Raw genomic sequence first — 13,782 nt, 5'->3', positions numbered from 1 at the left:
CCCATTATTAGGGACAGTAACTACCCTTTTTCTTCTTTTGAGGCTCTCAGACACAAGCCATCAGGCTTGTGGCAGACTTCAGCAGCTCAGGAGGGAGAAAGCTCTGATATAAAAAGATGAGCCTCTTTTGTTTTGTTAAATCACAGTCAAGTTATTAAGAATCACCATTTCCTTTCTCTCAGTAGTTTCATGTGGGAAAACGCTGGCAAGGCACCAAAACCCCATCTAGATGAGCAGCTTTGGTTTTTACTGGTTTTAAAATGAGTGATTTACGGCGGCACGTACACCACGTTGTTATTCCCCTTGCAAATATGCTCTCAGAGTGCCGAGAAGAGGCCGGTGTGCACAAATTACGCGTCCCTTGTTCCTTCCAGCAGACGCCTGCCTCTTCCACAGCGGGGGCCAACCAGACCAAAGAGCAGAACGGAGGAACCGTCAGGCTCTGTGCCGTTCTCCCTCTCCTTTCTAACTGCATAAACCTGCCTGGCAAGCTGCGCAACGACCTAGATGAAAAACAACTACAACTGCTTTAACAGCTAATGACTGTTAGTGGCTTTCTGGATGCTTTTTACTGCGATTTTACAACCGAAGCCAGTACAGCTCAAACCATTGCCTTTCCACACAAATAAGACTATCATCACAAAAACCTCTGCTTTGTTCTAAGCCATATCTCTAAAGAGCCCCTCTAAGGGCAATTACTACTGGCAACAAGCCCAATAAATTTTATATTTTTGTTCTCTCTATAAGTTTATCAAAGCAAGATAGGAAGTTTCTTGCTTCTCATTCTACTCTATGCAACATGTGACGGGCTGGGCATGTCTACTTTCTCTGCTCAAACTTAATTGCTAATATACTTAATTTGGCTGTTCCCTTGGCATTTTCAGAAGGATCGGGGAACCTGGGGGGAAAAAAGAAACAAAAAGGTACACTTTGAACACAGCATGACAGCAGAGGACTGTGTACTACCTCTGAATGAGGGCCATCCTCCTCTTGTTGGGCCTGAGAGGTGATTAAGATCTGCAGCTACAAGCAATATTGAGAAAGAGTAACTGTGCTGCCTTCAGGATCCCAGCCACTCCAGCTAAGTATTCTGGAAAAAAAAAAGTAGGGAAGCAGATGCCAAAAGAAATGCATTTGTTAACAAGTCAGCTGAAATTTTATCTCCAGGAAGCCGCCTTATCACCATAACATTTCCCTTTACAGCCCTAGAACAACAGGTTTCCTGAATATCACAGCTTGACATCAGGGATGGGCCGAAATCTTTAAAACATCCTTCAGATCCTTATCAAGGGCTGAGGGCTTGCCTTCATGCCTTCCTTTTGATCGAGGCAAGGAAGCCACTGGCAATGTCAGGCCATTTCATTGCCAGCAAGGAAAGGGATAAAACAGCCACTTCCCTGGCTCCAGAGTAAGCCTCGAGTGCTTGTGCCTGCATCAGGGCATGGTTTCTTCAAGCACAGGACTCCAGCCAAGCAAGGCATCTGCCACCAGATGCCACCAAACGGCCATTAGGCCTGCTGGGACTAAACCAAGGCTCTGCAACTCCTGCAGACAGGGCAGGGATGAGTATAGCACTGTTATTACCCTTACAGTTACACGAGGTTGTTACTTTCTACTACTAAGAGCTGGAAGTTTAAAAAAGGATTCCTTGCAATCGACTGGCATTGCTGTGCATTCCAGGTTTACTTACACAGCATACAGGCTAATTAACCTTTCCGTAGAGAGGCTTAAATTCACATCAGTCACAAACTGAAACCCAAAATCTCAGATTAAAGATTTTAACACCAGTGGAAGTGTTGTCAGTATGCATAAAATTCTGCTCTTTAATGTCTTCCCCTCCTCAACTAATGAGGTACTCCAGCAAGCACTCCTGTGGTCACAGCTATCAGTTGCCAGCTGCTTGTCCTCCAACCTTTCTGCACATGGGCCCACATAAATTGCCTTACTGACCCACCTTTTATCAGTCTTTACTGGTGGGTGGACTAAATGAGTTTCTCTCTTTCCAGTCTCTGCCTACTACGGTCCCTGCTATTAGTAGTATTTGAGTTGCCAATTGCACTGTAAGTGTGTCCTCACTGTACAGAAGGTAGGAGAGCCCTACGTTCTGCGTTGGTGAATACATCAGACTCGAAACCAGAGCCTGACAGTTCAGAGTAAAATACATCTGGAAAAACAGTTGTTGACAGCAGTTCCTGTAAATTCCAAGCTGAGGGAGAAACACTACATTTAACTTAGGATTTCTACTTTGTTTCCTGAAACAAGAAACTTTCAATCTGCAGTAAGTCTTCAAAACCAAAATCCTTTGAACACTGAAGCACAACGCATGAGCTAAAGGACAAATGCTATGATTTTTGCTTTCTTTACTGAAGGCCTGTATTTCACTTTCTACAGAACTTGATCACCTTGCAGAATTTACCCTTCTCAAACACGTAGGGGAAAAAGAACAAGCTATCAAGACAGATAAGGGATTGCAAGAAACAGCAAGCAGTGCAGAAAGCAGCAGCAGCACCTTGTGACAAGGGAACATGGCAAATTTCCTGCCATAATAAAGGCAATTAGAACAGGAAAAAAAATAAAAGCAGAACAATAAAGAAATGCTAAAGTTCATCACCTGGAACGCCTTATTTAGCTGCTTGTGTCACTCAGGGTCTTGTGCCTCAACACTGCATTTCAAATATGAGTATGCATTACAGGAAACAACTAACAAGAATGTGGCATTACTTATCCATCTGTAGACTCACTCTAATTACTATCTGTGACTCTTCAAAACCAATTTGTCAACAGTATGTGACATTTGTCCAAAATAACTGGGAATTAGAGAAAAATCAATATTTCAAGCAAACATTCTTCTCCTCCAGTTCTTCGTACATAACAGTTAAACCTGTCAAGTTCTCTCAGTTTAGTTTGAAGAGTTCAAGAAATTAGCCACAAGCTAAAAAACCATACTGCAGCAGGTGATGCTTGAAGACCAGTAACAAGAAATCGCTGCAGTTCCCAGTAATATCATGCTAGCAAAGTAGCTGCATTTGCACAGTATATGTAATATTAGATCTTCGCATTTAAAAAAATATACAGCGAGGGTAAACATACAGCACTCTGCAACGGTACAGTCTTGCTGCTGCGATCACCTTTCACATTTTCTAACACTAGGATTTCTTCTGCCACCGGTTACTGCCTGGCATCGCTCTGTCAGATGAACTTACTCTACACATTCCATCACCATCTTTAGATCTGTTGTTTTCTTTAAACAATTATATAATTCATATCAAAACAGTTTTCAGCTACAGGCCACAAAAAGCAATTTGACATGTAAATTATTTCAACCACCAAAAAAGTTAGTAAAAATTTTACCAACAAAGTCAAATTCAGACTATTTGAAAAGCATAAAATCCATGCCTATGAGGTCTACTGCATTAAGACAGTTTCCTACAGCCTCTTCTGAAAAAACACAGCACAAGCATCTTCTGTTCAACCACGGGAGCAGAAGATGGGTTAGCCGAGCTGATTCTCCTGCAGCCATCGACATGCCCCCACCTCCTACAGCAGGCTTTACGTCTGATCTGCAAAGCCAGCATGACCCTCAGCTGGAAGAAATGTCCTTAGCAGCATTTAGTGTCCAACGTCCTCTTAGCTTCCCGTTTCAAAATAACAACTACTAATTAGGAGATCTACATGCTTCTGAAGGCATCCCGACCCCCTACAGAATTAAGAGCCCGTGCTTTCATTGACTGCTTAGCAGGGAAAGGTCATTTCTATCCCGCCTAATTTCGATTAAGATAACGTGAAGAGGGCTGTTGGTACGCTGCAGCCAATGTGAGAAATGCTATTGCTTGCAATCATTTCAGGTGAGAAAACTATCACAATTCCGTTTTCCTTAATCCAATGGTTTAACAACTGAGCTACTTCTGCAGCCATCACCAGAGTATATTATAATAAATCTGTGAACTAATAAACTAAAGCTAATCTGAGATGTGAAATAGTCTTTCCAGCAGCAATGAAGAATCCACACCTTTTGAAAGGGTATTCGAAATAAGCATTGGGGTTTTTAAGTTCAGGGAACTGGATGTAGGAATCAGTAAAACTGACAGCTCGCTTAACGGTACATTATGAAACATTAAGAAAAACAGACAGTGGAGTCTGCAAAGGCAATGTTCATCCACCTTTGCAATTTATAAGGGGACAAAATACAACCTAGAAAGTATTTTGACGAAGACTACTCATCAAACTTAAGATACCCTCCTAGGATTACTAAGCACGCAGGACACAGATGAAGAATATTAGACACCTTTTACAAATTCCTAGATACGCTTAAAAATTCAATTTCATGGAGGAAGTGAGCATCCAAAGAAAGCACATTTCTTTCATTACCATTACAAGTTTGACAAAATCACATGCAATTGAGCACTGCTGGATATTTAGACCACAGACACAAGTCAGAACTCGTTTAATGCTCTGTGTAAGGTCTGCTTGTGATTACTTTTCTTCTCCTGCATAAAGAGAGCAAGCCCAGCCAAAGCCATACAGCATAACCTGCAGTAAGGTAGCTGGCCTGCATGATCACAGAGGTTCTGCTCATACATTCCTTTAAGACATTCAAGCTTCCTACTTCAGAGACAAAAAGAAATTAAATCCGTCTGGTGTGGCTGAATAGAAAATAGAACAGAGAGTCACAATTTCCACTGTTTCACATTTATACAATTCAGAAAGTTCTGCCTGCTTTGCTGCAAGTCAGTATTTCACTTACTATCAAATTACTTTCCAGAGATAGATCTATAAAATATAAATTTAGCATTTGAGCTTAAGTAGTAGTGATAGACATATGAAACTGCTACTGAAAATACTTGTCTTGAGCCTTGACTAAATAGTGATACAGAGGAAAACTGAAAACAATTTTAAACAAGTTTTATTTAATTTTTTTGAATCTCCTAAATGCAACTAAAATGGCCATGTTTCCAAAGGTAAACCAACTAGAAGTTACTTCAGCTCTGAAGAGCAGCATCTAGAGGCAGTGATGAAATCAATTCCATAAATATTTCAAGTTTTTTGGCTGTCCTCCATTTAAACAAGTCCTAACATTTTCCTCAAAGTCAAGGTTAAGCTAAAAGTACCTTCTCAAATTCACCCTGCAGTTACTATTTTTCTACTCTTAAAAAAAATTCTGAACGTGACAACAATTTGAAAATTGAATTCTGAACTCCCAGTGAGGATACTTACTATAAGCAGTAATCAGAACACCAGAAAAATATCTGTGATATCCTGTGGTGCAGTACTGAAGCTACGACCTCACAACTCTCATGTGGCACAAGATGAACATGCTCCTACCTACCCGAAATGTCGAGGAGCAGAGGCATTGCTGCCTCTCCGCCTCCCCTACAACCTGACTGCCAACAGGTCAGCCCGTGCCAACTGGTCGGGCAGCAGCTTTCAAAACCCAGTTCTGCCTCCTGGCAAGATGCAGAACTCAAAGAACCATTATAAAACTGGAATCCTTTTTTCAAGTGGAAATAAAATGCATTTAGAAGAGATGAGTATGCTTTTGAAAGAGGGAATGCAGGCCTGGGAGAAAAAGAGGAAGGTGTATCACGGGATAAAAACTCTTACCGGTTAGTAACTGCAAAACCACAGTTACTCAGCATCAGATGACTGTCAGCGCCTACCAAATATTCAGGTGGTGAGATTGTAAAGAGCAGATACTGTACTGGTTCCTGCATTTTGCAGCAGCAGCCATCAACTCCCCATACCAGCCGCTCCTTGGTAACTACAAACTGAAGTAACCCGTGAACACTGCTGCAAAAATCCGTTATCATTCAGCAGCTAATGAGCACAGATTAATGTATGCAGATTCTTAACAGCCTGATCAACAATGCAGGAGCAGCAACTGCACCAACAGGTCATCAGGAAATCTTACAGCTCCTACGCCACCCTGGAACAGAATAGGGATTTACACAGAGGTCCCAAGGCTGTGACAATTTAACACGGTCTTGTATACTTTGTGTAGGAGAACTGCAGGAGTAAGGACAAGTTCATTAGGTTCCAGCCGTAGTAAAAAGCTGATTTACCACAATGCTCCTTGTATTCAGTATATTGAAGTTATCAAGCATAAACATTTAGAATGTAAGAATTAACCAGGGCTGCTATTTGATCACTTGCTTAATCCCACAGAAATTCGGGTTGTCAGCACAAAAAGCAAATTCTCATCTTTGTTCCTCAAGCTGACGCTAGCACTGGTGTGGCCAGCCTTAGAATCATAGAATCATTTAGGTTGGAAAGGACCTTTTAGATCATCGAGTCCAACCGTAAACCTAGCACGGCCAAGTCCACCACTAAACCATGTCTCTAAGCACCAGTCTACACCTATGAAATGCCTCCAGGGAGCCTTCTTACAGAGCTGATCAGCTGGAAGGGTTTCTGACAACCCGTTAGTTTCCATTTGGATCAGTCCCCACTCCCTCTCGTTCAGAGTTAGGACAAGCACCAATGCCGATACAAGAAGGAAGCGAGGACGCGTACCTGAGTGGAGGAAGGGGACTGCCCGCACCACATCAGCTTAAAGCAGTAACAAGAACTACACCCTTAGTCATGTTCCCATTTAACACACTGACTAACGTAGTAGCTATGCTGCCAGTTACAAAGTACAGTTCTGCAAACGACAAAATATTTAGTTGAATTACAGACTGTCATACTGAATGTTGACAAGGTACCCATTTAGGCCTTTAGGTAGGTTTTTGTCCTCACCTGAAGAGGAAAGCAATTCTCAACACATACAAGGACACTGCTTCTTCTGAATTTTAAATTTGGGTTGATTTTTATTTATTATACACCAGTAGCTGAAGAAGCCACAATTCGACTGTTTATTGGGAAAGAACATTCCAACACAGTATTTGAACTTTTGCTTAGAAAAGAAATTATTTTTAAAATTTTCTAAGAGAACTCAAGATTCAGACTGTTCATAAAAATCAGTTCTGTGCATACCTGAATCTTCTCTTTTCCCCTCAACTACCCATAATTTTACTATTTGTCGTCTTTGACAAACATGGGAACAGTTCTTTTGGTTTTGATATGTTACAGGGAACATTTCCATTTTCACAACTTGTATTGGAGAAGCTATACAATTAAAACAAAACTCACAAACAATCCAAGCAAGCTGCAGAAAAGGAACTTTCCATCTCATTTCACCTCTAATCCCTTATAAATTAAAAAAAAAGGTAAAAAAATAATCAAGTTCTACAATAGCAATAATTTCCATTATTTAGTAGTAATTGGATTATTTATTTAGTATCACCTGTCATCATAACTGCCCAGTGTTAACAAACTGACTTCTAGTCAATGCAATGAAGCAGCTCAAAATATATAAAATTCTCATTTTGAGAAAACATACAAAAATCACAACAATTATATTAAAAACTCTGGTGTAAGTATATACAAAATAATTATCAAAGCATTTGGTTCATACAGTGCTGCCGTCAGTCATGAAATCAACTACTTGATCCAAGACAGTCAGTGCTAGAAATGGATGCCTGGGCAACCATCTCAAATTTGTCTGCTTGGGGACACAGATACAACAACAGAGAGTTTGTCTGTGTTTATTACAAGGTTGAACCCATAAGGCAAAAGGAAAGGAAGTTATTAACCCAAAAGAAAGAAAAAAAAAAAAAAAAAAAAAGACTTCAACAATGCTAAATTCCCTGCATTGTTTCATTAAACTGCTTCTGCTGTTCAGTGACAGAACCATAAACGGCAGCAGTCTCCATTCACAGTATTTTGTCTGTTCTCTCCATAATCTCCTCAAGCTGCAGATGGTTTTCTTGGGACTTCGATGTCCATTTAGACACTCGCCAATCCCAATTTCAAAAGGCGAGATGCAATGATTTCCTGTTACCGCTCAGATAAGAGTTTAAACTGGTGACCTGAAGAGAAGCAACCTGCGGTTTGTGAACTCCAAGTCATCTAGTTCATCACATACTGCTGCCAACCCGTATTTAAATGTAACCATGTTTTGTAACCAAGAATAACCAAACTAACTCCATTCCTAACTAGAGTACAAAATCTAAAGTAACACTCTGAAATATTTGTTAGCTCTTGGAAAGGTGCCCAGAAGCATCACCTGTGTTAATATTTTAGACTCTCTATCTCAGTTTGTCATCCAGCAAATCTGACTCAAAAGAAGAGACAACATCACGTGGCTGCAACCATCCCCCCCTCACCCAGTCACGAAAAAATTGCTCAGAATTTCTGAAGTTCAAACAGTCAGTTCTTTCCCATCATACAACTCTTCCAGTTGGTTTGACTCATATTTTACGGAGGGTTTTTCAATTTGCATCCCAGGCTCCAGAGCATTCTGCCCAACTATTTTAAGATTCACAACTTTTATTTTCCAGGTATTCTCCCTAATGGGACAGCTAATGAGTCCAAAAATTTGCTCAAAGATGCCCAAACAAGTGTTGTCTCTATGTACGGTGCCAGCCACTGCTACCAGTACTAACCCATGTCGAGACATGGCACATTTCAGTCCATTGGCATGCAAATTAGGGTTGAAGAGAAGATATTCTTCTTTAACTAAGGAGAGCAGACGAAGGCTCACCATTTCTGCACCAACATATTCTTCCATGTTTTTTTCTAATGTGTTGTAACAGAACTTCATTTTGGCGTCCTCCCAAAAATGCTGTGGTCCCCATCTTTCTTCAGATTTTACTCCCAGGGGATGTTGAGAATTCAGGAGTTCAAAGAACCATTGACAGAATTCTTCTCCTAGATTACGAATGTCATCTTGTGCTGACTTTTGTCTCTCTCCATGACTCTGCAATCAAGCACATTTTTTTTCTTAGAATTATTTAGCCTTAGCATGCGAGATTACCACTTAGAACAACATAAAATCGTGTAAATACTTATTTTAAGCATCCTAAGTCTTCTTCAAGTGTTATAAGACAGAGTGCCTGAAGAAAAACAACAAAGTAAAATCTCATTTATTTTTAAGACCATGATTATCTTATCTAGAGAATCAGGGTAGGTTCTTTGAATTACAGTTAGAATAGTCCTTCAGCTTTGTCTTCATCTACATTTATAAACAAAGCAGAAAATCCTGGTTCTACTGAAAAACAGCAGGGGAAGGATTTTTGAACAACTTCCATGAGACCAGGGTTCTCACATCAAGAGACAAAATTTCTGCTGAGTAAAAAGTGCCTGGGTTAGTAACTTCTTACTAGCCTTTATATTTCCAAAAGAAAGTTACAGAAAAACAAGAAGGATACAGATCCAACCTGAAAAGCGAATCTCATATGAAGGCATATCAATTTACTAAAAAGTGCTTATCAATAAGCAATTATGTTGACAGATTTTTCCTGTTTCATGTTGCCTTCAGTCTCTTCTTTTTGGTACCTTTTAATTTGGTGAATTGTGTTGGTTTCTGCATCTTCATATAGTTGACAAGAACACACGGTACCTACCAGGAAATCACCTTTTTGAATATGTGCATCCTAATAGCTGAAGCTGACAGAATACTTCTGATTTATGGGGGTATTTTACCTACTTCAGTGGAATACGCTAACAAAATGCACAACTATTCCAGGAAGGACTGAAACCCAAAGAATTAATGTGTTCGAGAACTTTTTCTCCATCAGATCATGCGCCTGAATTTAGCCCTGTTTGGCAGCAAGACTGCCAAAAATCATCCAAAAAATGCTTGGTCGCTTTCATGAGTGATGTTTGTAGTCTTCACCATAGTTCTAATAGGAAAAGAGCGCAAATCAAAGAAAACCGTAACTTATGTTACCTTTGCTCCTCCAAAATAGACAAAAATCTTGAGGACTCTCACTTACTCTTCTAATTGCACAACTGACCCCTTAAAACAGACTGAGAAAATATGACACTGGGATAGGAGGGCTGCAGGGATTTTCACACAGCAGCACAGGCGTACTCTGGGAATAAAGGCAACTCCATTCGGCCTGTCATAAAACCCTTCCTTCACACTGCCATAAAATCCTTGGTTCAACACTGAATCTGGTGAGAAAGTATTTGTAAGTAATGAGACAAAGAAAACGTTGCTAGCAGACAGCCAGACCTTCAAAGAATAATTTGAAAAGGCTCAAAGATTCTTGTCTTGTCTGGAAGACTTAGAGAAGAATGGGCCAGGGAAAGAAAAGATGAAACTACTCAAAACACATCTTCCACTAGTTCCCCATAGGTTATGGACAAGCCACTTGTGCCCTTTTTTTCCTCGTTTTACAGAAAATGACAGACACACACTCCTAAAATACATCTAAGAGGTAGGGGGAATAAGAAATACTTCAAAATAATATTTAAATGTAATGACGGGTTGCTGAGACTGACAACAGAGTGGTGGGTATACAGTTTCGAAGCCCAATTCACAGTAAGTAGCAAAAGCAAGTATCAGTGAGGAACCAACGATCACGTTATTAGAATCGTATCAGAAGAGAGTGACAAACCACTCCAAGTGTTGTATCACTAAATACGCACTGCAACAAAGTAAGCAGTAAGATTTTTTTGACACTATTATTGGTCAAGCTAAGAAGAAAATCTATTCCTTGCAGTTGAATTCTTGGTATGTCTGCAACTACATGCAGAAGAAAAGCAGAATTTAAGCACAAACATTTAGGAAACAAGTTGCTTAGCAATTGGATATTTTAGACAGGTTTTTAAGTTGATTATAAAATCACATTTGGTTTAGAGGACACTTCTTTCTAAAGGAAGCATCACTGTAAAAGGCAACAATGGGATGCTCAAGAAACAGTTCTGTGAGCCTATTTAATTTGTACATACGTAGTTTGTTTATCCTCTGCTTTCTCTTACAATAGGTAAGATTTTTTTTTTACTTAAGAAAAAAATCATCCAAACTTTCCAATGTAAAGATACATGACCTCCAACTGAAAGGTGATGAGTTTTTGAACAAGAACTAAACGTACAGTTACTTTGTAGGGCTTTTCAGTATTTCCAACTTGACAGCAAGACTTTTAGAAATAAATCAAACATCAGGTTTGCTGACATTGAAGTCTAGTAAGTACTAAATTAAGCATGTTTTAAGTAAGTATCAAGTATGAAAAGTTTGGAGACTTCTATATAGAAATGCTGTATTTGTTTCACAATAAACTGTAATTAATTTCTAATTCTGTTACGTAGGTTCATCCTACCCATTGCTTCAAAATGGTGAGGGTCACAAGAATTAAGAGAAAACAAAGGCAAAGAAAGATGTACGTGATAAATAAACCAGATTAATTGCTCATTCTTTGTGTTTTCAGTACTTGGGAGACTTTAATTCACTTACCTTCAATCATAAAACTTTGCTATGGGCTAATACTTGGGCAGTGCTCTTGCAAGAGAAACTTTTTTTTTCCCCCCCAAGTATGTACACAGAAAAAAAAATACGTTTGAAAACAATTCTCAGCTAAATCATAATTCTCATCAGTTAACCCCTGAGCGAAATCTCAGTGCAGTCGGTGATCAGCCCCGCCAGAGCTCCAGCAGTCCAGCTGGTGGGGCTGTTGCCCGTTAGGTCTCTGAAGTACAGCACTGGAAAGAGCAAGGTGGCTATTTAGAACTACGTGGTAAAGATCCAAGACAAATAAACCACTGAAAGTTCATTGCACCACGAGGATTTGCTAAACGTCAAAATTTTGACCTTCAAAATACCTTATAATTGCCAAAACATATTTAGTTATACTGTATTAAGTGTTACTAATACTAAGGGGGAAAAAAAATGACACGGACTTGGCACTGCTACAAACTTTACATTTCAACAATATAGAAATTCACTAAACTCCATTCTGCACTCTACCTGCAAGCGGTAATAAGGAAAACAGCTTACAGACAGTGCTACTTTGATTGCACTGTCTCCAGAAGGAGATCAAGGCCGCTTACAAGAAGGCAGTTTTCTCTCCATTCCCTCCCTCCTCTGCAACATTTTAGACCACAGTCCGACAGCTGGTTTTGCCCTATGATCTACTATCGACAGCATCTCTTTGCTCTGCTCTGGGATGTGCCCTACCAACTGTATCAGTAGTGCCTGGTGTGGCTGGAGGATGACTGGAAATTCCAGATCTATACCAAAAGTTTAAGAAGATTCACCACATTAAAAAAATGACAAGGGGCTATGCAGCGTTTCTGTACTATTAACATTGTTTTCAGTTGTTCTTGAATCCACAGAATTATTTGTGAATACCCTCTATTTTAGCTTACAGTACAACGTATAAATTAAAAGCACGGAGAAGACCCCACACCTTGGAGTTCAAATGCACTCGTATACTTTGCAAGACAGAGCAGAAGACTGTGCTCTGCGAGTGATTCGCTGGCACAGACACCTTCAAATGATGTAATTAAAAAACCAACCAAACAAAAAACCAAACACAAACAAACAAAGAGTTAAAGAGAATCAGTACCTTCCTAAATACAGTGGAGAGCCACATTTTGGATGCACGTTGGAACACTTACACTGGTTATCCTGCTAAGCATCCTCAGATCTTTCAGAAAGCAGCACTCACCTCTGCGTGTGGTTTTCTCTCCCCTGACTCTGAGGCACGTGTTGTGAGCTTCCCACTCCAGTACTGTTTTACACGATCAATGAGTAGATGTTTCTCAGAAGAAGGAGGCACTGGAATTCCTTGTGCTGCCAAATACTTAAAAATTATTTCTCGATAGACTTTTCTGCGCTTCAAGAGCTCTTCTGCACTTTGGCTGTAAACCAAAATGGCCTGAATGGCTGCTGCAGGTAAAGAAATTTAAGTTAGCAGTTGCTTCTCTCAGAATTAAAACCCAAACCTACGTCATTTCTTAAACTCCTGACCAGTACCTCCAAACGCAGTACAAGACAAGCCTAAATGAAATGCAAAGACTTAAAAGTTTGTTTACAAACTGAAATCTGACCTAATAATCATATTAGACACAGAAGATACCCAGAGACTTAGGAACACTTTTAAATAACGGTGCTGTCTTTACTGAAGACTTTGCTACCTTGTAATCCCTACTTCCACTATCGATGACTGCCTGGAACTTAGTATGTATTATTTGAGCTTGAGGAAAAGGATGCAACTTTTTCTTTCAAATGAAATTACTAACATTCTTCAAGTATTTTCAAGCTGTTTAGAAACTTCAAGTGCTTCAAGAAAAAAGTTACCATCTTTTAATATAACCTACAACCACTGCAAAAAGGAGATTAAAAAAGGCAAGAAGAAAAACTACAAGCGTAAGACCTTTTTAAGAAAAGTGTTTGGTAAATCTCACAGGTCTGAGTTATATCATGTGAAACGTATTCAAAGTTTTTGGATGAGTGTATTTCAGGGCAATATACTGAGTGGCCTCAGGTAACTCACATACAGAATTAAGTTTTACGAAACAAATTTCAATGTCTACAAAGTGACGGGGGATGGTCACACCTGAAAGCGCTCCGTTCTACAAAGAATTAAGTTCAGTGTTAGATTTGTGGTTTACCCTTTCAAAACCTGAAAGCAAACGTCATTAACGCAAATAGCAAGAAACACTGGAGCTTTCAGTATGTTTTTAAACACTAACAGGGCACGAAGCTCACGGGGGCTGGCTGGTCTGACAGAGAACAAGAACTGCTCGAGATCTGAAAGTCTGCGTTTTTTTTGAAGAACGACGGGGGGGAGCCGCAGGCAGCCGCAAGCTCCTTGCCCCAAACCAACCCCAGGCTCTCGGCAGCCGCACCCCGGTGCCGCTCGGGTGCAGGCAGGCCCGCTGGAGAAAAAGCCTCCCGACAGCGACGACGGGACAAAACGCAGCTGCACATTTCGCCACAGCCCCACACCCGGGGCA

At 40.1% G+C, this 13,782-nt stretch overlaps 1 protein-coding gene across 1 annotated transcript; it reads right to left on the bottom strand.

Annotated features, from left to right (window-relative positions):
* Nucleotides 1-819: 819 nt before the first annotated feature.
* Nucleotides 820-13,756, bottom strand: LOC104161940 (chromosome unknown open reading frame, human C3orf38). The gene is given in 4 exon segments (XM_009700532.1): nucleotides 820-898; nucleotides 8,205-8,797; nucleotides 12,492-12,712; nucleotides 13,675-13,756. Coding segments are annotated over 4 exon segments (975 nt in total).
* Between the last annotated feature and the right edge of the window lie 26 nt (nucleotides 13,757-13,782).

The sequence above is a fragment of the Cariama cristata genome, unplaced genomic scaffold, assembly GCF_000690535.1.
Source record: "Cariama cristata isolate BGI_N322 unplaced genomic scaffold, ASM69053v1 scaffold31665, whole genome shotgun sequence".
In the NCBI taxonomy this organism is placed as follows: Eukaryota; Metazoa; Chordata; class Aves; order Cariamiformes; family Cariamidae; genus Cariama; species Cariama cristata.
This window is presented reverse-complemented; position numbering and strand designations above follow the sequence as displayed.